The sequence below is a fragment of the Canis lupus genome, chromosome 9 (genome assembly GCF_048164855.1).
Source record: "Canis lupus baileyi chromosome 9, mCanLup2.hap1, whole genome shotgun sequence".
NCBI lineage: Eukaryota > Metazoa > Chordata > Mammalia > Carnivora > Canidae > Canis > Canis lupus.
Genome location: NC_132846.1, coordinates 46,103,479 through 46,128,470, shown reverse-complemented (window position 1 = coordinate 46,128,470; position 24,992 = coordinate 46,103,479). Strand labels below are relative to the sequence as shown.

General features: G+C 34.6%; 1 protein-coding gene across 15 annotated transcripts in view; it reads right to left on the bottom strand.

Moving 5' to 3' along the window:
• The window catches only part of PCNX1 (pecanex 1), a 163,629-nt gene that overhangs the window by 86,486 nt on the left and 52,151 nt on the right, over positions 1 to 24,992 (bottom strand). For 6 of the 15 annotated variants that reach the window (XM_072839123.1, XM_072839131.1, XM_072839125.1 and 3 more), the window contains 4 exons: positions 16,251 to 17,957; positions 11,596 to 11,646; positions 6,849 to 6,981; positions 1,407 to 1,591 (listed from right to left, as the gene is read on the bottom strand). In XM_072839123.1, the coding sequence (XP_072695224.1) occupies positions 1,407 to 1,591; positions 6,849 to 6,981; positions 11,596 to 11,646; positions 16,251 to 17,957 (2,076 nt within the window). The remainder of the gene's footprint in view (positions 1 to 1,406; positions 1,592 to 6,848; positions 6,982 to 11,595; positions 11,647 to 16,250; positions 17,958 to 24,992) is intronic. The other 9 variants (XM_072839126.1, XM_072839129.1, XM_072839132.1 and 6 more) reach the window with 5 other exon arrangements.

Here is a 24,992-nt window from a genome sequence, read left to right as displayed (position 1 = left end):
CTGCATCATTTTATGCTCCATTTGACAGAAGTAAAAAAAATCCAAAATGGATCAAAATTAAGCTTTTTTTTTTTTTTAGCAAATCTACTACCAGAGACCCAAAGGGCAACAGTGATAGCACTATAATTTTATATGCACAAACTGATAAATCCTCTGTTCCTAAAGACTTTGGGTTAATCTGAGAGAAATAGTGAAAGACATTAATTGAATATATTTGCAACTAAAAAAAGTATCACTATTTCAACACAAGTAAAACTGAGGACCCTAATAAACTCCTTTGCTTTTTCAAATTATAAATGCAAAAGCAAAAGCACTCTAAAATCTCAATGTTTTATTGCCTTCTCTTTTAGTGACCATTTTCAAGTTTCCCTAAGATTTGCTAAAGATAATTATTTTCATCAATATGCATATCTAATACTTGTTAATTCTCTGGAACTAATAAGGATTTTTACAAAATAGGAAGAGTCAATAAAGAGCCCATTACACTGCACATCCTTCCAGCCAAAGTGTCAAGTGGATTATCATCTTTATAAATGAAATGCAGTTCTAAACATGGATAAACAAAATCACGGTGAGCAAATGTAATGCCTTCAACTGTGTGTTTTTTATACCAAAATTTTCTTCATTGTATTGACTTAAATGTTATTAATCTACATTCTGAACACAAGAAAGATGGATTATATAGAGAAACAGAAACCAAAACAGTATAAAATACTGTCTTTAAGGGACAAAATAGGTATTTAAGTGGATATGCATTAATGAGATTTTAAACTATACCACCTCCTCTGAGCATTAACTACTTAATAACTTATATTTATAGATATATTAATAGGAAAAAGAAAAAACTTGATATAGTTATTGATAGTAGTAGAGAGCCATGGCACCCTGAGTACTGCATTTAAGAGTATAGTAAGTCTGTTTCAGGTGACAGACACCGAAGTGAAATATAGAACACCCAAAAGAAAGGTTCTCTAGAAACACACCATTAGAAAGTATTTTTGCCTTTTGCCTTTCCTGCAGCATGTTCAGCGAATTCAAAGAAATTAAGGTTTAAAAAAAATAACTTTTTTAAAAAAAAATCAACATTTCCTACATGGTACAAGTGCCAAAGAATAACAGAATTGCCCGACACATTATAAGAGAACACTAATGCATAAACATTTGTTAATCCTTTTAACTACCTATCAGTAATAGACATGCTCAAAAAAAATGTAGAATAAATGTTGAGAGAAACAAAAAAGGGGAAAGCAAGTCAAATTTTCCTCACACACAGGACATATCCTATAACAAGTGCTCTTATGCATAGTTCCAAAGAAACCTATCTCACAAAAGAACAACAATCATTGTTACCCATTATCTGCTGCATTCAAGTTTTTTACCACCAAGATTACAGAAGGCCTGCATACCAAGTTCATCGTGCAAACTGCTGCCGCCTACAGCAGATGCATTGTCATGTGAGGCTTCTAAGTGGACACTCCCATTTCTCACCAGCAAGGAGGCACTAGCACTGAGCACTGCAGCCTGGGAAGGGGGGCGGGGCTGGACTCTGACCTGGGCTGTGGACTGCTGGCCTTGCTGACCATCTTGAAGGCTAGGAAAAAACATGGATTGGGGAGACATTACAGGGAAGAAAAGAAAAAAACAACAGCTAGAATGAAGTCAATATAGAAAACTGATTTCGAAACATAACCTGATTTTTTTTTCAACATAACCTAAGAAAGAGCTAACAAACTTTGTAAAATACACAGATTATACTGGGCCCTTAAATCTTCCAATCCTTAGAAATCTGATTCATAGTGATGAACACAGCAAACATTTAATGTACATGTAAGCTAATCAATCTGTGACTTTTTCCCACAGCAAGCCAACAAAATTCTAGTACGAGGACAAAGAAAGCAGCAAAGAAATACAAGCATGTTAAATATATGTGGGTTGTAGCTGGTCCCTGACAAATAAATCCTCTTTTTCAGTTTAAATATGTACTTTTATTTATAACCTTTATAAGAATTTTAGAATTCTTCTTTCAAATATCCTGGCATCTCGGAGTCACAATAAAACAAAGGTTTTATACACTTGAGAACCAAAGAATCTTTATCAAATGCAACCAAAGTGACAATTTTGAATCAAAGGAAAATCACAAACTAATGCGAGAGAAGCAGAGTAACAAACACCGACTCAACCAAGTGAAATACAAATGATGCTGGGATGCTGGAAGAGTGATGAATTTATTAAATATTTTTTCTGTGAAAAGCCTACATATTTTTTAAAGAAGGCCACAGGCTCTGTATACATGCTACTACCTTCCTCTGATCCATTTCATTGTTTCAATAACAAGAACCCATCATTTTAGAAAATCTTAAAAGTAATTTGAAAACCAGTCATTTCTCAGGGTTTATTACAGTCTTTTTAAAATCTTAGAGTTTTTAAAATACTTAGTATTTTGTTTTGTCATTTATTAAAATTATAAAAATCATCTAAAAATCTATGATTAAGAAACTATTATATTAACTCATTTTATATTTTAGATGTTTATTTTAAAATATTATGAATTTTAATGTTCTTCATATAATACTCAAATTTAAAGTAATGAAACTCATGACTTATTATATGTCATTCTCTACATGAGGTTCAAAGTAACTCTGCATTGTTATTAAATTACACTTTTAGAAAAAAAAAAGAATGCTGCTTAGGAGAGCCTCATTCAATTACTCTATCATTTTCTTGAGTATCAACTTCTAATGTTTTGAATTCAATGCAATGGCTTCTATGATGCCTATAAAACTTATCTGCACAGACTGTGAAAAGAGCTGTAATTTGAAGTAACCATATAATAAAAGACTAAGTAGAAAATATTGCTTATGTTGCTAAAGCCTGTGGTTATGGCAACAGAATATACTCTGGAATTACACTATCTGATACAGTAACCACACGTGACTACCTAAACTTAAATCTTAGTTCCTTTCCTCCACACAAAGTAGCCTGTGGCTGCCATAGCTAAAACCTACCAGAGTGGGCAGGAGCTAGTATCAAGTGTCCACCACACTGGACAGTGTGAATTATACAGATATCCACCACCACAGAAAGTTCTATTAGCCATCACTATCTGGAACATTCACATTTCAGGCTTCTTTTAGAGCCAAAGAAAAGTATATATTCTAGGTAGGGCAGAGGAATATACAGAATCCATGAAAAAAAACGAAATCTAAACAATGCTGACTTGTCGATGCTTACTTGTATTATTTTTTTAAAGCAATTAATGATGAGTGTTTTAACTTCTTTGGAGTAGAATCTTTGTACAATCAACATAAATCAAGAGATGATCTTGGAAACTAATTAAATATGGTTGTATCTTCTATACATACATAATAAGTCTGCTATTCTTCCTCAAAAATCTATCCAAAGTTATCCACAAAACCTTACATAAATGACCAAATTTCGCAAGGGAGAAAATTCTAATGAATAAAACCTTTAAGTAGTTCAAGTACTAGGTCCTTTCTGATTCAGAAGACAGAAGAACTTTATACGATATGTACTCAACAAACAAATTTTCCTATACTTTTTTTTTCACTTAAAGTCAAAGGTGGTATATAACAGTAAAGATGTATTTTACTGTGAGCACATTTGAGAATACAGTAATCCTCAACATATCCAAATATATAAAAAGGTTTTCAAAATAACAGGCAACACATGGAAATCAACTCCAGAATAAAGAAACCAAAGAAACAAGTGAAAATCTGTGTGGCCGTCAAGTTTCTGAACATCAAAAGCTAGGCATAAATGTTACGTCCCTTAAATTCCTGATTTCAAAATCCTTCAACAACAAAAAAGTCTATCATTTTTGCAGAAGTTGGTAGGAACACTACTCCTGGCAGGTTGTACTTTATCTAACCAATAACTTACAGGAACTAATATTCTTTACAGTGCCAATTATATATCAAAACTACCAGTTTGAGAAAAGGTACTATTTTACAACATAGTAAAAGGAAAGGTAGAAATTTAGGTCTAACTATTGCCTATTAATAGCATCACTGACATGCAATCTTAGTAATTAACATCTCCAATTTAAATGGTAGAAAAAATATAGCTGGTCTTGGTCTCCGTCCTCTGTACCACTTATTTAGTATTTGGCACATTCTGCCTTATATATATGTTGGTTGTTTTTGTATGTGTCTCCACAACTAAATAATAAACTCTAAGAATTTGATCACATTATTCTTATGAATAGCCAGATTCCAAAGAATACTCAAGAGTATCTTGAACACAGTTCACAAATATTTGGTGGATTTATTCCTGAGCATCACAAAATGGTCCCTATAAATTTCTAACCATGGATTCTGTTTTTATTACTATGACCTTATTTGACTCCAGATCTTTCAATCCTATAATATTTAAAAAAATAAACCTAGGAATATAGTAAATATTTTTTCCCTTCCCCAAAATGCACTACTTTCTTTTCATTCCAGTTCGTTAATTATTCTAAAAGATACCATATTTGGGTTGATAAAAATAGATAAATACAGAACTAACTCAATATTAGTATCATAAAATTTTTAATATTGATCTTTGCTTTTATCTCTAGTAACTGAGACGAACCGTCAAGGTCTATAAAACCTACCTACAAAGCTAACTTAATGAAAAAAAAAACCACATTTATAAATAATTATGGAACAGGATAGTCTAACAACTATAAAAAATATTTGCAAATTCCCTTTGTGAAGCAATTTATGATTCATTCACAATCCTTGGAGACATATATTTTACCAAGTTGCTTTTGACTGTCAATCACACTATTCATTAAAGTTTAAAATAAGTTAGTATATTTTACAGGTATTTACATAAATAATTAAGTTATTATTACTCCTATTCCATTTCCTTTAGACAAACAAGTTTTCAACTCTTCCATGACCCTGCCACCCTATATTTACTTAAAGTTGAGATTACAGAAGTCAAACTGAAAATTAACACCAGTATTCTCTACCTGAATACTTTTGCATTTAAAAAAAGATTTTCTCAAATTGGTGTTTCTTCTAATTTCTCTACATTAAATTTTATCTTACTTCATCCATGATGAAGTCAGCCTATTTAAGATACATGCAACCTTTATACTGGAAAGATCCTGAAACCTTAGTGAAATCTACATGCTGACTACTAGACTTTCTGAAATTTCTAACATTAGCCCTTTACAAATAAGCTTCATACCATATCCTCATTTAAATGGTGATGTATTTAAAACCCTACAAAATTCTACATGACTGGCTAGAGTTCTTTAATATTCCACCAGGCAAAGAAAAAAAAGTAATTTGTCTGCATTTGTTTGGTGAGTAGGATCCAGCAGGCTTATTTGTGGCAAAGAATGAAAGGGTTTGTAAAGACTAAAAGGAGGAAGCTAAAAAAAGGATTAATATCAACATGGAGTAAGAAAGCAAACATATTTAAGGCAAGTATTATTCGAGAGGCAAAATGAAGCGGTTAGAAAAAAATAAAACAAAAAATAAAATGAGATGCTGAGCTCTTTCTGTAGGTTGGGACTCCACCCCCAATCCAGTAGCAGAAGGAAAAATTAGTTCAGGGAGCAAAGGAAAAGAGGAGAAGGCACGTAGAAAAGGAGGGTTCACAAAAAGCAACAGTGCTCAGAAAAGGTTTTTAGACCAAATGTTTTTTGAACTGGTGCCTTCCCATTTTTATATTTTAAGTGTCAGTTTAACTAATCCACACTACTTTTTACAGAATTATGTATTACTGCAGGATTAATTAGGAACATGACCTACAAAAGATGAAGTTCCTGACTGTAATGTAAAATCCAGAAAAATAAGCAAGTCTTAAATCCCAGGGGAATGTAAAAGGAAACATTTTGCTACTCTCAAGAACAAGATTTTACCAAGGGAAGAAGTCTGGCTTTTGGAATCTACCATGCATTAACAGGAGTTATGTCATCAAGTGCTCTTCCTTTTGAATGTCAAACTAAAATGTAGGAAAATAATTTGGTAATGGCGTTTTTCAACACAGAGATGAATAAAAGTATATGACATCATGCACTGCTTAAGCAAGCACAAGTAGAACATTTTTGTCCATATTTGTATTCTTAAAATAGAGCACAAATATTTTGTCTCATAAGACACAATGGAGAATAAAACACTAAAATTTTAATGGAAAACTATTCCCAATATTATAAATAGATGCCTTCTTAATTAGAAATATTGGGAAAAGTAAAAATGTTTTTTCTTCAGTTCTATGCAGAAGTTGAGAAATTCAACAGATATACACAAATACATACACATATATCCAATTGACCATATTTTACTATAAATGGAATATTTTATTTAGTTCCATGTAATTTACCAGGTCCTAGTGATTATGAAATAAAGGACACCAATTTTTAAGCAATGCAAAATACATATTTTAGTGAAATAAAATAGCTGGTTTATCAAGCTCAGGTCAGTTATCAGTATTCCTCAACAAGCTCACCACTCAGTCCATATTTGTTCTTATTAAACTGTCAAGATGTTGGGGAAAAGATGCTGCATTAATATTAATTTGGAGTAGGAAAAAAATGAAAAGCTGACTTAAGGCCTCTATTTACATTTATATAACCACTCTAAAGTAATTTTGCTATTTAAAATTTGCTACACCAATCTGATCATTTTGTTGAAAAAGTGCAACATAAGGCATGCATAATGCAACAGACTCATAATGACATGCAGAGAAAGCTCCAAGAACTTAAAAACCATAGGAGAGAAACTGGGGAGAAAAGAAAAGCCTTATTTGAATGCTTTCTTCAGACTGACAGAACAGGTTAGAAGGTCTGTTAACATGCATGCTAAGCTTGGTGGAATTTTAAAATACCATACCTTAGGGGTGATCCGATGAGCAATGTAGGAGGGGTAGGGTTACTCCCTGCATTGTGCCGGCGCCGTACTGCCTGGCGCCTAAATGTGCTGCGTTCACGGCGAAAGGATACTGCCTCCTCGCTGGCCTGTGCTGCTGCATCAAGATAGACTTAGGTCAAATAGGAGCCTAGGTCAGAGATGTAAATAGCAGCTGAGCCTGCCTTTCCCCTGACTTCCCACCCTCAAAGGTAAAGAGGAGTTGTCTAATTGAGCCAAACGGTTTTCATACCTATGCTGTTAATCTATCGTATCAAGGAATACACAAAACACACGTCAATTACTTAAGGATCACAGTTTCTTTAAAAATAATGTTTTTGATGCATCTGGCCTCACCATCTTCTCTTCAAACTCAATTTCCTATTTTATTATCTCTGCTGCCTTAAATCTTTCTCTAAAAGCCTCAATTAGTCCCATAATCCTCTATTCCCCCCTTTAATTAAGTCAACCTCAAAAGTACCATTATTTGTTAGTTCCAACTAATAGGAATGGAGCATTATTTCCTGTCAAGAAGACAGTACAAGCAAGCAATGATAGTACTTCATTTTTGATGCTGAGAAGTAAAGCAATAGTCTATCCCACACTGCCCTATGCCACAACTCTGGCAGCTTTTTAAGTGTTTAATTCAAGACAGCATGGATATATCTTAAGGTAAGGTATTTTGCTTCCATCAGATTTTATTCAACTCTATGCCCCAGCACAGGTCCCCTCAACATCAGGAGCAAGTATCACCAAGATGACAAGCACAGACATTTGATTTAATCCAAAAACTATAAAGTACAAAAGAAAACCAAATACACAACAATGACAAAATCACTATGGCTTAACAGAATTATGTAAAATTTTATAAAACCATTCTAATAGATTTCAATTTCTTAAACAAAATGTAAGATTATGCTTATCTGAATTTAAAACAATTGCTTCCTGGTGATCTAAACACTGTGATCTAAATATTTTAGGAATGATTTTTTACTTTGACAAAGGATATTTTCATACTAAGTATGAATAAAGACAAAACAACTTAGTACAGAAACATTCTTTCCAAACACATTTTTTTCTATTCAGTATGAAAAGGATTACAAATCCAAGAATGTTGTTGTATTCAGATTTCAGTTCTGTTGCAAGCTTTCTGGACATTTGAAAAGCATAGTTACTGATTCTCAAATTATTCTGCTTAGCAATAGCCATTTCTACCAATGTGAATGTTGATTCTAATAAAGTATGCTTTTTAATGTTTACATTTTGTATCTTTTTCCCTGACTGCACCAGGGAATATTCTTTGTGTAATGAATCTATTATGATTAGGAATGTACACACTACCTCCAGAAGGCACAGTGTTTCTATGTAGGCACTGTTTCCTTTTATTGCGCTAATGACAAGCACACAATTATTTTACCCATTTGGCAAGCTTATGCCAGTAAGAAGTCACAAATTACAAGACAATTGTTTTTTTTTTTCCCCCTTCTGAAGTTAGGCAACTAAATAAGAATAGGCATTGGGGCTTTGGCTCCAAATCAGACTTGACTCCTTGAGCTAATATTTTTTTGTTTTTTTTTCCCTCCAGTTTAACTACGATATAATGAAAATTACTTAAAATGTGAAAAAGGTTACTTGTGATGCAAAAGCTCACGTATGCAAAAATTACATATGGCCTGTGAGAACAAATGATCATTAAACCTGGTCATCTAGACCTGTGCTGTCCAACATGGTAGCTACTAGTCACGTGTGGCTATTTAATTAAAACTTAATTGTAAAACTTAATTAAAATTCAATAAAATTAAAAATTCAGCTTATCAGATTCATGAACTACATTGCGAGTGCTCAATAAAATACATACCTAGTGGTTACCATTATTGGGGCAATACAGAGTATTTCTATCATCATAGGAAGTTCTACTGGACAATGCTGATGTAGAAATTCAAGGACATCTTTCTGTCACTACAATCTACAAAGCATACTGTGTGTTTAGCCTACTCCTAACCATTGTCTCCTCAACAGAAGTAAACTGCAACCAGCACTGTCACAAAGGAGAAAACATACGGGCAGGGCAGTCATTGATTGGATAAAAGATAAAACAAAGCAAACAAGCGACTTGCAGGAAGACAAGCAAAACTTAGATGAGTGACTGGTATTCCTGTTAACGGCTTAGACATCAGCAAGGTTAACTCAGGTTATAGAATTTAAAATTACTCTTAAAACTCAAGACATTTTATGAACCTATATTGAAGATTTCTATTCTAGTGTAAGAAACTACTGCTCAAATTTACAGGTCAATTCATTTCATTAAGAAACTTAAAAAAAAAAAAAAAGAAACTTATACATTATCTCCAGTTTTAGATATCTAGTTTAGGTACTTTTATTCTTCACCCAGATATAATGTATGGAGAATAATTTAATTCATAAAATGAACTAAAATTACTCTGAAGGATTTGGATACAATATGTATTTGGAAACAATATGTAATCATTGAATATTGAGAATAAAAGGGAAATAGGAACAGTTTTACTATCTTCCTTCTACTGAAGACTTAACGGTGCGAATTTTAAGTAAAAGCCAGTTATTCCATAGTACTAAGATGAAAATACAAACTAAGGTGTCCATTTGTAGTCAAAATGTTCTTTGGCTTCTTCAGAACGTAATTTTTTTGTTTTGTTTTTTTTTTTTTTTTGGCTATTATCACACCATTTACATTTTGTCATCTGGAAAAGAACTACATACTACTACTTACTCTCTTAATCCAATAGTTTTGGAAACATTTCAAGATGAAAGTTTATAATAATCTACTGAACAATGTATTAAAATGGAGTTATGATTACTACCTATGTTGTCCTTATAATATTAGGGGTGTAAATATCTAATGCTAAAAGAATTTTGAATGTTTACCAAAGCAACTACTTTAACAGCAGCTAGGATCACACATTCAACTGAAAACACCATGCCATAGTTTATGATCACAACAAACAAGACTAAACCATACCCCTTGAGGAATATACTACTCATACCAAACATCTCTATTTGGAATAGGATCCAGGAGGGGTCCAGTTCTATTAGTGCCAAGGAAAGAAAAGTATCTTTACAGCTTAAAATAAGTTGCTCTAAGCAATTCATAAAAATAATTTGCTGTAAGAAAAGTATCTTTAACACTTAAAATAATTTGCTGTAAACATAGTCACATAAGTTATAGTCTCTTGATGAAAGTTCACTTCTACAACCCAATTACAACAAACTTTTTGAATCCTTTAACTTTGTAAGAGAAAGAAAACAAAGCACACAAAAAAACCTTTGAACTAAAGAACCAGACAGGAGAGAGAAAACACTTTAAAACCTGGTTTTGAAGCTGACATTTTGACATTGCTTAAAACCCAGTATCCTCCTGGCAAAATAATCAAATTAACTAGAATAATAAAAGCATAAAATACAAATAGCGAAAATTTAACACTCTGGGTACAACTAAATTTAAAGCATGTGTAGGTAAAGGAAGAAAAAAATCCACAAACATTTAAATGATTAAAAAACCTAAATAACAAGAAAGATTTAAAAATACTTTCAAGGACATATATTTTTGAAAATTTTGACACTTAATTTTTTTAATTTTTAAATTCATGAATCATTTCTTAGTGTTAGAAAACTTCAAGAGACTAAATTACAAGCACAAGTTTGAGAGAGAACCCTGGATCATTTTTAGCTCTTCACTTTTGAGGAATTAAAACAATCATTCGATTAAGTTTAAACATTTTCTGGGGGCCTAAGGGCAATTCATGCACAAGGCACAGAGATCCTAAGACATTTTAGCTACATGATCTGATCTATTCCTAAAGATCAAATAGAAAACCAAATCCATAATACATACCTCCCACCTCAGAAGGTACTTCCCACTTACCTAAATGAGTTTAGGAAAATTCTCTAAATTCTATACTGAATTGTTTTAGTACAACTCTTTATTTTTATATTGGGGATGCTGAAACCACAGACTATCAGTTCATTTTACTCTGTGAATGAAAACAGGAAGAGTATTAAAGGCAATGAGTACTTTTGGGATGGGGGGAGTATAAAACAGCAAAATGTAGGGAGGTAGGAGGTGAGGGTTATCCATATTCTATTTGAAAAATTGGAAAGTTGTAGGTAGGTACAGAAAAAGACACCACTTGAAAACATGTAAATCATACAGCTGACTGTTTAGTACCAGGGTTCAAATATAATAAGTTACTGTCTAGTCACTGTATATAGTCGTGACTGGCCTCTGGTGATAGCTCAGTTGCTATTAAATGAATAAAAATTTAGATGAAACTACTCAAGAAAGGTGTTATTTTCAGTGGGAAGTGTTTATTATAGGAAAAAGTTTGGAACGATTGTGAAAATTAAAAATTGGGTTTTGGTACCTCAAACATATTAGAAGCAAATGCTATTATGAAATGAGACTTTAAAGAGAAATGAAAATACAAACAAGCATATATATATATGAGAAAAGTATCTTTCTACTTATATACACACACACACACACACATATCTCAGAAAAATAAAATATATATGCAGATATCCTGAAATACATGGAAATATTCTTCAAGATAAAAACTATTATATTTAAGAATATAAAGTTACTATATGAAGAAATAAACATTCAAATGATTTTACAAAAAAAAATTTTTTTCAAAGATATAGTTTAAGTTTACGCTTGAAACCCATTTGATCTAAATATCTTTCCCCTTCTTACTTTCCATGTCAGCCAAGGATGATGCTAACACCAGCATGCCAAGATTTTGTTCTAAAATAAAAACAAATACTCATCAGTGTCATTTTCTGGGAGGCCAAAGAACACTGAGAATCTACTGCAACATATCGAAGGATTCGTTCTGAATTAAAACAATTTCAAACTGTGAATACATTTTAAAGGACTACTCTACTTTCTGAGTAAGTCAACAAACAACAGCAACCAATGACAAAGGATTAGCTGTGTCTTGAGTCAGAGAGATTTGCACATCCCACTGATATCTTCCAAAATCCCAAACAAATACAGATGGGTAGACAAAATATTTCAAGAAGTCAAATGATACTCTGGAGTCATGATATACACACAACAGTTCCTAAAAGTTAGTTTCAGGATCACTTACCTGCAGAGGTGTCTCCTAATGTTTTTGATCCTTTGTAAATGGGATGAAAGATACAGACCCCCTCCCAGAAAACTGCATTCAAACTATTTTGCATGTATTTTTAGAGATTCATCTAAGAAGGGGTAATTCATTAGTGAAGAATATATATTTGAAGTGACATCCATCTGAAGAGGGAAATTTCCTTAACAAATCAGTATCTTACTTTTTATAATAAAGTTACAATTTACAGAGTACTTTTACAAATATAACCTCGCTAGAATCTGACAGTTAATGGTGAGACAGACCTAGACAGTCATCATTCCTGTTTTATAACTGAGGAAACTGAGGCCCATATTTAATGACTTCCCAGAGTATCCAGTTAGTAATTAGAGGTGGTATTAAAATGTAACTGATTCCTCATCCAGAACTTTTTTGGTGCTAAGAAAGAGAAATACTATAATGTCTGCTCCTATGACACAAAATCAGGCATGAGCTGGTTTGGGGAATTCTATAATTCCACATCTTAATTGCCACATCAATAAAATATCTTTTCTTCATCGTGCTTTAAGAGAAGATAATTTTTCCAAGTAAATGAAGCATCCAAATCTGTTTACTACACGAATGAGCATCTTTCTCTGTTTTATATGCCTGAGCTTTCTTCTCCATATAAACTAATGTAACCTTTCCCTGAATCAGGGTCAGCTGCATATGCATTTGTTACAGCATTGTACTACAATACAGCATTCAGTTATGATCCCACACTGTCCTTTGAACATTATCAAATTAAAAAGACAATCTGCCCCTGCTTCTAATGACCCACTCTATTTGTGTGGTCATTCTAGCTTCTCCTTTCATGTTAGTGCATTCCTGCTGCTGTCGTTACTTCAGCCTTTCTAAGCACCAATCCCTTTCTACTAATTTGTTGCTTTTAACTTGCCATGTGGACTGACAGATCAGAAAATTAATATATTAGAATTTAGAGTCCCTCTAATTAGTAAAGTACAAAAGCTTTAATTCTTATGTTCTTGCCTATTCAGTGGTATTTCTAAGGTTCAATGATATCTGGGTTCAAATAACTGACCTTCAATTTACACAAATGGCACAAACCCTCATAAATTATTTATTGAGATTTGGTTTTTCTTTGAATAAAGTTAATATTCCCTTAACAAAAGATTACCTTTGGTTCCCAACACAAAAGTAATAATAATAGGATCCTATTACATGCTTATAGAATAGGGACCCAAACATTATATTTAAAATAATTTTCTCGAACAGAAAAACAGAGGTTAAGAAATTAAGAAAAAAATTACAAAGAATAGAGCAAATATAAACCCATCCATTCTGGTTGTTCTTTTTAATCTGTTGACTCATGCAGTAAATTAAGGAAAATGCAAAAGAAAATAGTTTTTTAAAAGTAGTGTAAGCTACAAAACAAGACACTTTTCTACCATATATAACTATCTGTATTTTTTCCTTTAAATATTAGGAAATATTCAAATTATTGAAGTAATGCTTTATAATTATAAAAGAAAAACTAAATGCAAAAGAGATCAACAAGAGAAAATGCCTTAATCTGCACCTGAAACTTTTTTTCCTGTCAAAACAGGAAAACTGATGAAACCTAATTTTAACTGAAGCACTTGATTATTGGTGAAAAGTCCTATGAAAACAATCACTTGTGACTGAATATCAATAGGTAAGTTATACAACATATTGTTGCCAAAATCAGATTAAAATCCACATTACCAGATTAGATGTTAATGTTTTTCTGTTGGTATTATGAAAGAAATTAGGAATACCGATATTCTTACTTTGACTGTTGTCGAGTTTCACAATGGCCTGATTCGAAATCTCTAATATAAGTCTATTTAATCATTTTTTCTTCTATTTTAAGGATAGGATACATTTGAGGAGCATAACAGACTGGTCTATATAATAGAAAGGGTAGCACTATTAAGCATTTCCTACATGCCAGGCACTTTCTAAGCATTTTATATATAGCAATTCCTTCCATCCCCACAATAACCCTGTGAGATGAGGAGGCTGAGGCTTCAAGAAGAGAAGCAGCTTTCCTACAGTGGAGCCCATACATGTGGGCAAGGGTGTCCGAGTTCATGTCATCATGTTAGATCACCTCTTGTTTTAGAGTATTTGATTTTAGTACTTTAAAGTACACTTTCTAGATTTCATCCTGCCACACTGCCAACATTGTTCAGCTTAAAAATAAAACCAAATCGTTGGAAAACTCATCAATACCTCCAAGTTCATGAGAATAAAATCTGTTTACAGTTTATGTATGGCCATATGAATGGTCAAGCAGTATCTTGTTTGGTTGATACATTTTAAGAGTATGGTATGTAAGAACAGCCTAGAAAAATCTCTTCTAAATTTCCAGAAAGGACTGTAGCAATTAATTCTAATATAAACAAATCTTTACCAATTACTTGACAGTTTATGTAATTTTTAAAATGAGAACCAAAACATGTCCCCTCTCACTACCTTCAATCTTCCCCAAAGCCCAAACAAAACCCTAATAAATGATAAAAACCAACTCAGTATAAATTCTCCACACATTTAAGCAATTTAGTTTTCCTCTTATTTCATTCTAAACACAATGAAACTCAAAAACCACCCCTACAATGTTCTTCCTTTGGAAAAAAAAAGTCATGTTTATTCCATCGAAGTATGTGGAAATTTTGAGTTCATTATCTGCTTCTTATTAATATTCAAGGACGTGTTGTTTTTTTTTTAATACAAGAACACAGAAGATGACAAAACCTGGAATATGGAAAAATAAGGGCTTGTATTTAGTCAAAGATCTGCACCAAGAAATGAATAAAACCTTCTATAACTTTTCCTACAAATCAGGACACCTCATATTTCCTGTGGAAAGGAAATGACATTTTAAATACAAAGACATAAGGACTTACTATGGTAAGTACATATTTTTTTTAGTATTTAAATTTCCATAGTATTTGGAACAGCAGTATTTTTCTGCCATAGCATGTTCATTCTTAAAGTTCATTTTAATGACATCCTGAAAAATTAAACTATATTTTAAAACTCCATGGTTTCTTCCATGTCGTGAACATTTGTGGTATGATTTGTGTGAGAAATCACTAAAAGCATTTCAAGACTTTTATAAAAAACAAAATGATAGCTACATCATCAAAGGTTCAAGGGAATCTAATTACTATATTATCACCAAATGGTGATAATCACTTCAGATATAATTACTTATATTTAAGTGTGATAGAACATTTTCTTCTTTAGGTACTAAAGATCATCTTTTTACATTCCAATTACAAATTAATCTTTATTAGAAACAATACCAAAGGAAATAAGAGAATGTTTACAAGATATAAGCTTGAATATAGGGAATGGGGCAGCAGATTAAAAAAAAAGCTTATGATGGCACCAAGAGAAGATGTCAGAACTCTTTCAATCCTCTCAAGAACCAGATTCCATAAGAAGCACAACAGAATAAATTTACTATTCTGGGTAAGAGAAAACAGCAAAAAACAGCTCTGAAATAAATAAAATAGCCAAAACACACTGACAACATAAAATCACCCACTAAATTTCACACAATTTCCCATACATCTCAAATAAATAAACTATTACTTTAAACAAAACATCACTGTTTCATAGGGAGTATCATGTATCCACGGATGGACACTAAATGCCAACATAAACTACAAACATCAATCTAATAAACTTTAAGTGTGAAGCTAAAAGAAAAAAAAAAAGTTAATGCCTGATACTTGAGTAAGCAAGGAAAAAAACCAAAGAGACAGACAAAAAAGAAGCACAAGTTTTCAAAGCGTGTAGTCTGAGATAAAGTAATATTTGGAAAAATCTTATATTACAGATTAAGTGATCTAATTCTGAAGGCTCAGTGGCACATGCCACATACGAGATGACTATAAATGGTTTGTGACCTAATAAATTTCTACATTTTGTTGTCGCATCTGTTGTACAAGGCAAGAAGAGAATGGATTTTTATTATTCCTGGTAAAACATTAGGTGGTGGCAATTGACTTAGGAAAACTCCAGGCCAAGAAAAAATTGATATATTCAAATAATACACCTGAAAAAAAAACTTTTAGTGTGCAGACCAAAACCTTTTCTGAGACTACCATCTCCTTCCACACGGAAGAAAGTTTATTTTCTTAACATCATGGAAGGAGGGGTAGTAGCACAAAGCATATATGAGTAAGTACTACTCTAATCAAGAAGAATGGATTGAAGAGGAAACCTCTTCCTATAATTTACTTACCTCCACTGCCTGCATCTTGTTCTTCACCTTCAGGAAATGCCACCTGGCTTGGCAAGCTATTCCTAGACCGAGTGACTGTCTCTAACTGGGAAGCCCGGCCCAATAAAGATAGCTCATCTAGCACCTCTCCCTCTTTGGCCTCAAGATCTGATTTTGAAGTGGTTAAAGGTTTTATACTTTCGGGCGCCATCAGCCTATTGGAGTCATTCAAACAAGCCACTGTGCCACTGTCCAGGCTCAACACCCGGGCCCGAGTCTTGGCACTATTTGTGCTGGAAGTCCGACGTGTTGTCCGCTTTTTGCCAGTTCCTTCAGGACCCAAATGGGCTTTGTGTACATGCTCAGAGTCAGTGCCCCTTTCTTTAGGGACATGTTTGGTCTTTAGGGCACTGTATCTGCCCTCAGGAGACTGACACGAATGAGAAGTGGTGCTAGAAGAGCTATCACTGCTGAACTGGTGGGCAGACTGAACACTTGATGCTCTACTCAAGTCACTTTGGTCACTAGAGTCCTCATCGTGACAGAATATAGCACTATGTGGCTTTGTACCAGCAACACCTCGAAAGGAAACATAGTCCCTATGCCGGCTTGAATCAAAACTGCTGGCCCGCTTTTTTCCTGTCCGTCTCCGGCCTGACTTATGGGCAGAGGCTGTTCGGTGGATCAAGCTAGAGGATTTAGGTCGTACGTCCCCTTCCTTCTGTTTGCCACCACCCTCTTTCCCAACTTTGGAGTCCACTGAAACAGCTGGCTTATCACTCTGCTCCTCTTTGTTTTCAGCAGTTTTGCCAAGTGGTCTGTCCCCCTGTGAAGTAAACTCATTTGCATGGGGGTTTTTATTAGCTTCTTCAGATGCAGAGGTGCTGAGACGTCTCTGATTGTGCATATCATCAGAGGTACTGGAATCCTTGGCCTCTTGAACTCCACTATTTGTACTCACTTCCAAGGCAGTCTTTTCACTGCTAGTCCTTTTGTCACTGGTACAGTTACTCTTGTCTTCGGGGTCAGCACAGCACTCTTTCTTCCTACCACTTTTCTTTCCTACTCTAGGAGACTCCTCATGCTCTGACAAGATGCTCTCTATGTGAGTCGAGCTGGTCTGCTCACTTTTGTAGCTGCTGACGGTACTGTTGGTGTCGCGGTCCGTTCCACTACAATAGCTCTCTGTTGACCCACTACTCCGTGTACTGAGGCTCCTCAGGCTATCCATGCTTTTGTCTGCTTTCAGAGGTTTGCTCTTCCCACTTTTTGTAGGTGGCTGAGAATTACTGCTTTTAAGCTCACCAATGAGCTGAAATTCCCCAGATAAACAAGAATTTTCCACTAAGGATTCTTTGGATCCAGAATGAGGCTTGGAAGATTCTAACTCACTAACTGGATCTAAGCCTCGTCTTTGCTGATAGAGAGGGAAGTCATTCAGTGAAGTGTCCGGAAAAGCCACAGCAGAGCTAGAAGTCCGTGGTACACCTCGTGGCCGGTGATCTTTCCTGTAAGAGTGTGAGTGTAAAGGGACAAGAGAAGCTACTTCTGTGTCACAGGCATTGGACAGAGACTGATCAATGTGGTGGTGATGGCTGTGACTTGGCAAGCTCACTTTGTCACTGAAGTCCCTTGGTAAGTCCTGTCCACAGGAGGATAAGGAAGGCTGAATGGAGATGAAGGAATCATTGGAGACCAGACGAAAGAGCTTCCGATCAGTTGCCAGATCTGTTTCAAACACACATTTGAAAATGTTAACACACATCTATCATCTGTTTTCCCCACCGTTTAACCATGGAAAGAACTCACAGCATACAATAAATCAAGGAAAAACAACTTCCCAAGTAGCTCACTGAATAAAAGTTGGCCTGTCATTCCAAAGAGCTGGTTTCTATTTCATAGCTGCACAAAGAAAGCATTCTATTGACAGAATGAACTGAACTTCCAAATCCTCGAATGGCCAAAGAAAAGGTTCCATAGACTATCAACAATAAGAGGCAACATAGCATTATATTTAAAATAGCCCTGGATTTTTTCTTTCTTAAAGATTTTATTAGAAGTAATCTCTCTAGGGGGCACCTGGATGGCTCAGTCGATTAAGTGTCGGTCTTTAGCTTGGGTCATGATCCCAGGGTCCTGGGATGGAGCCCTACATTGGGCTCCCTGCTCAGTGGGGAGTCTGCTTCTCCCTCTGGCACCCCTCAACTCCTTGCTTGTGCTCTCATTCATTCTCTCTCTCAAATAAATAAATAAAATCTTTAAAGAAAGACAGACAACTGAACAGTCCCCCAAGAAGACCTGATAAGATCTTGTTATTCACAATGACCAAAAAGATTAAAATAGTTGTGGAGCAAAATACTGCATTTTCTCTTTCATCATTGATGCAACAATTACAAAATGCCTCATGAAAAACTACATTATCCTTATATATCTGTAAGACTATTCCTTTAACTTTCAACTTAAGGCAGTGATTAGTGACTTGAATTACTGTATGTACTATGTATACAGATATAAATAAATCCACCTACCTACCTACATTGGTAATTTATCATGAAATACAGCTTGGCAACTGAACTGCATAATAGCTGACTTTGTATATACTTTTTGACAGACAAGGATGGCTGAATTTGCTATTAGTTCAATAAAAAGAAAAGTTACTATCTTATTTGTTATAACTGCATAGAAATAATACAATGATAGATTCTGTAGTCAAGCAAGACTCTTCCGAGGAGAATCTCAATAATAAAAGTATATCTTTCTCCCGAAGATTAATATACAATAAAAATGAATTATTAAAACTGTGTAACTTTTTAAAAATCTAAATCTGGACTAAATTTAAATAATTAAAAACTGAGAAACAGACTCTAGAATGTACCACATAAATGATTTATAAATGACCTATCAGGCTCTATCTTATGTTTTAAAGTCTTCAATTTTATAAGTAAAATACATGTTCTTTATCATTTGTCCAAAACAGCTGCCACTGTATTTAGTTCTTAGATCTCTAAATACCAAAATTTAAAATTTAGCATTGTATTTACTTTTTGTAGTATTAAATTGTAAAGTTATTTCTAAAAACTCTATAACCCTGATAAGAATTATGAAAAGTGTGATATTCAAATTTCAAAGTCATGAATTTTATAGAACTTAACTGAACAAGTAGCTGAAAACCACTAATTCTAACACACAAGAGAAGACTTTTTAAAAAAAATGCTAATAATCAAAACTGATTCCCTTCTAAGACATTAATAAACCAGAAACTTAAGTTTTTCATTTAAAAAGACATACCCAAAATAACTTTAATATATGTACTTTACTCAATGTTGCTAAATATACCATAAAGATTTAATCATGTCAGGAAGAACCTTAGGTGGTTTTAGGAAATTTTCAAGTAACTATGCTTGCTTAGACATTTTTCTTACTGATAACAATGTCAAAGAGGCTCAAATCAACACAGAGATACTATTTTTTCATCCAATTAAACTTCTTTTTTCAATGACTGCTACCAGTCATTAGGATAAGAAAAGCATGTTCATCATGGTACAAACTGGTGTAACTTCTATAAAGCAATCTAACAATATGGCCACAAGCCTTCCAAAAGTATACTCACTCATGATCAGTAATCTATTTTTAGAAATTGCTGCTAAAGGATAAAATCAGGTATATACATAAGGTTTTAGCAAAAAATTGTTCATTTCAAGTTATTAGAAAACTTCTTAAAACCTAAAGTTTTAAGTATGAGAATGTCCAAAAAAAAGATTGAATAAATTATCTATTAAAATCTCACAAAGGTACTAAAAATGTTTTCAAAGATTACATATGAGAAAATACTTAAGTGAAAATGACAGTACTATATAAGAAGTATGGTTCCAATCTATAAGAGTTAAAAAGAATATTAAGAGTATATTTGCATATGTTTGTAGGAATATTAAAAGTCATATATTTTGCTATAAAAATTAATAAAATCCTGACATGCTACAACACGCTAAGGAAGCCAGACACAAAAAGTCACATATTCTATAATCCCATTTATATGGAATATCCAGAGTAGGCAAATGCATGGAAACAGAAAATAGATCAGTGGTTGCCAGGGGTTGGTGGAAGAAGAAATGGGGAGTGTAATGGGTATGGGTTTCTTGTTGGGGTGATAAAAATCTTCTGGAATTGGACAGTGGTGATGAGTGCACAACTGTGTAAAATTACAAAAAAAAAAAAAACCCACTGAGTTGTACACTTTAGAAGAGTGAATTTTACAGTACATGAATTATAGCACAATACAAAAATAATTTTAAAAAGTGATACACCAAAAAAAATCAAGTTATTTCAGTGCCAAAAGTGTGAATTATTTTCCTCAAATTAACCATCTTTTCTAAAATTAACATATGTTCCTTTCATAAACAAAAACAAAAACCACATTTTCCTCCTCTCTTCTGGATCATCTCCATCAATTACAAAAAACAAGCTGTTCTCTTATGCATTCTTACAAAATCCAAATCTCTCCTTTATCCTCACTTTCCCTGCTGATTTTCACACCTTGCATCTCTGATCCTCTTTACACAAATTTACCAAGAATAGTCTGTATTCACTCTCTTCAGCTCGCCTCCTCTAATTCTGATCCCCATCATGAATATGCTCATCAAAGTCACCCACAACCTCTGCCCTGCTAATCCCATGGTCAAGTCGTATCACCTGGTCTATGACCAACGTTTGACAAAGCTGAGCACTGCACTTTCCTTGAAAAACTGGGATATAACACTCTAGGTCTTCTGCGCCCTACCTGGTGTTCCTACTCAGTCTCCTGCACCTATTAAACTGAAGTGGTTCAAAGTTCAATCCTAGCAGCTTCTCATTTTTACATCTACACTCCCTCTTTTCTCTCATCCAGTATTCTGGTCTCATGATAACTAAAATTCAGAAATACTTGTAACTAGGTTCCTCCATCTTCTACCCAGCCCCCACACTCATATGGGAATAGGCTGAAGTACTGATTTTGCATAGGGAAGACATGAGAGCAACTGGAAAAGGAAATGATAGATAATCCCTTCTTAAAAGTAAAAAAGCAGAGCACACATCCCTACATCCTTGGTTCACTTTCAATCACTCTGAATCATGTTGATACAAATATGAGTGCCAACTAATCACTAACTGCTTGCCAATCAAGTAAAATATCACTGTCCAGAAAACCCAAACCAGCTAGAGGACCCCAAGAGCCCTAACTGATAATGAAGCCAGAATGAGCATCTGCCACTAGGTGGTGCCAAATCATAGCCACGACCAACAAATTTGGATCAGGGCAGCCAGGACACCTAACCTAGGCTAACCATGCAGGCTTGCCCACTTAGTTTATGAACTTCATGATAAGCCAACCCACAGCTGACATGACTAGAGACTAGATTTTTTTGGTATTTATACACTGAAAACTCCTAAATTTAATACCTCAACCCAGACTTCTTACCTGAAATCCAGACTTACCTAATTATCTATTAATTATTGCTACTTAGAAGTCCAACAGCATCTCATACTGATGCTCAAAACTGAACTCCCTATCTTACCCTCCTCCCTGCTCTCCCTGCTCCTAAATCTGCTCCTTCTCAGTTTTCCCTCTTCCCATCCTCCCCATCACTTAACCCAAAAACCTTTCAGTAATCCATGAGTACTATTTCTCTCACATAATATATCCAAAGCCATCAACATCAACATAGCCTCTCATTGATTATCTTCTATCCACAGACTACTTCTTCTGCCCTGATCTGTGCCCTGTATTATTGCAATCAACTGCTAACTGAGCTTCCTGCTTCAGCCTTTGCCCCTTTTAATCTCAACATAGAAGCTACAGTGATTCTATAAAACTGTAATTGAGATCATGACACTCTTTCTGCTCAAATCCCTTTAGCAGTTCCTCATCTGACTGGCAATTAAAACTATGATCTTTTTTTTAAAATATATTTATTTATTTATTCATGAGAGACCCACGGGGGGGGGGGGGGCAGAGATGTAGGCAGAGGAAGAAGCAGGCCCCATGCAGGAAGCCCAATGTGGGACTTGATCCCAGGAATCTGGGATTATGCCCTGAGCCAAAGGCAGATGCTCAACCACTGAGCCACCCAGGCATCTCAATGACCTTTCTTTAAAAAAAAAAAAAAAAAAATCTATTTGAGAAAGAGAGGGTGCAAAGGAGAGGCAGAAGCAGGCTCCCAGGATGATGACCTGAGCTGAAAGCAGATGCCCAACCAACTGAGCCACCCAGGCACCCCAAACCACAATCTTTAAAATGGTTTACAAGACTATACGATTTGTCCCCTCACTTACTTCACATCAACCACACTATTTTTCAAATCTGACAGGCATATTATTACATTAAGACTTTTGCCAATAGTATTACTTCTACTTAGAGGCAGCCTCTCTCCTCACCCCCTTGAATATCCTGATAGCTCACTTCTTCACCTCCTTCAGGTCTTCGCTTTCAGCAAGGTTTTCCTCCCTTGACCACTCTATTTAAACTTAAAAACTCCCCAGCCCCCACCATTCCCTATCTTCTGTCCCTTCTATTGCATATATATTTGATTTATACTGGTATGATTCCATACCAGTAGTATGGAAGCCACATAAAGATAGAATTTTTTGTTTGTTCACTGATTTATTTCCGGTACTTAGAATGGTGCTCAGACCACATAATGAGTACTAAATAATATCTGTTAAATGTTATCTATGTTATCTATGTGTTAGATGTTATCATATTAAAATGATAGAAGTTCCTAAACTGTATAAATGTTGTGTAACATAGCAATTAAAAGCATGATTCAAAACTAGATTTCAGGGATGCCTGGGTGGCTCAGCGGTTGAGCATCCACCTTTAGCTCAGGGTGTGATCCCAGAGTCCTGGGATCGAGTCCCACATCGGGCTCCCTGCAGGAAACCTGCTTCTCCCTCTGCCTGTGTCTCTGCCTCTCTCTCCGTGTCTTTCATGAATAAATAAATAAAATCTTAAAAAAAAAAAAAAAACTAGATTTCAATTACAGGACTGCCACTTTGTAGCTGTGTGACTTTGGGGAAGTTTCTTATAACTCCTTTCTAAGCCATAATATGTTTATATGTAATGTGAGAATCATATTATTAACAGCAAATGCTTACAGTGACGATTAATGGTGTGAATGCATATAAAATGCTTAAAAGAAGACCTAAACTAGTGGCTGACAAACTAAGACCCATGGAGCCAAATTGGCCCTCTGCCTGCTCTTGAATAAGGTTTTAGTGTAACACAACCACGCTTACCCATTTATGTGCTGTTTATGGTTCCTTGCACTCTACAATGGCAGCTGGGTAGGTGCGAGAGAGACCATATGGCCTACAAAGTTATCTGACCATTTATAGAAAAAGTCTGCTGACCTCTAGCCTAAATAATAGTGTGTGCTCAGTGAGTGTTAGACATCACTATCTATGTCAATATGTATCTGCATGGGAGGTCTGTGTGCATGTAATTCCCAACCCAACGTACTACAAAATTCTTAAGTATAGTACTCTCCAGATACAAAATAAAGAAATATGACCCTAAAAGCAGTGGCACTAGCCCAAGATCATTACCTAATTTTTGAGACATTCTAATGATTACATATCACAGAAAGGGACACTGTAATTCTCAAACTAATCAATTCATCTTAGCCTTTTATAAGAAAATAATTTCTATATTATACAGTATGTTTAGAAGTTTTTTTTAGAGGGAGAGGGAAATGTCAGCAGTAGTTGTCCACAAAAGCAAATAAAGGACAGGATACTGCAATTCTAAAAAGCAGAGTTACAACACAATAAACTTATATTCCAAGTATCAGGAATAAAACATGCTTATAAGAACTGGACCAGGATAAAATATTAAATTAAAAGGAAAATATCATAATTCAGTAATCTATTTGTAACTTCATAAATTTCCTGTACTTTTTTTTTTTTTTTTTTTTTTAATTTATTTATGATAGTCACACAGAGAGAGAGAGAGAGAGGCGGAGACACAGGCAGAGGGAGAAGCAGGCTCCATGCACCGGGAGCCCGATGTGGGATTCGATCCCGGGTCTCCAGGATCGCGCCCTGGGCCAAAGGCAGGCGCCAAACCGCTGCGCCACCCAGGGATCCCAAATTTCCTGTACTTAATTACAAAATTTATCAGCCTGTCTGCCTTCCAAAAATCACACATCGGCTAATAAACAACAGGTCAGAAATAGGGAAATGGGTTTCTGTCTCACTGATTATGTAACTTGGGATAATCTCCATTTGGAAATGGGATAACATATCCATTCTTTCATGTCTGAAAATTAAAAATGAAACATAAAAATGTGGCAGGTCTTAAAAAAAAAAAAAACTCCATTAAATCCAAAATACTCATTTATAATGGAATTGAATACGTAGGGGGGAAAAAAAACATTTAAAGCCCAAATTTTTATTAAAAATCTGCTATAAGTAGTACCATGTTGGAGGCAGACATAGTTTCTTTTAAGTCCAAAAGCAACTTATTTCTCTACTAAAATATACTGTTGGGCAAGATATGGAGCAATTGGCATTTAGAGGTCATACTAGATGGAAAATAACAGTTTTACTAGGTTACTAAACTAGGCAAGATGCTCTGACACACTACAGACTAGCAGATAATCTCCTATCTCATACTTACTCCAAGGCACAGACTCATAAAATTTTTCTCTCCATGTCTACTTGGCAGAACATGTGTAATTGAATTCCATTAAGCTAAAAGTACTTATAACATTGTTTTACTATTATCCT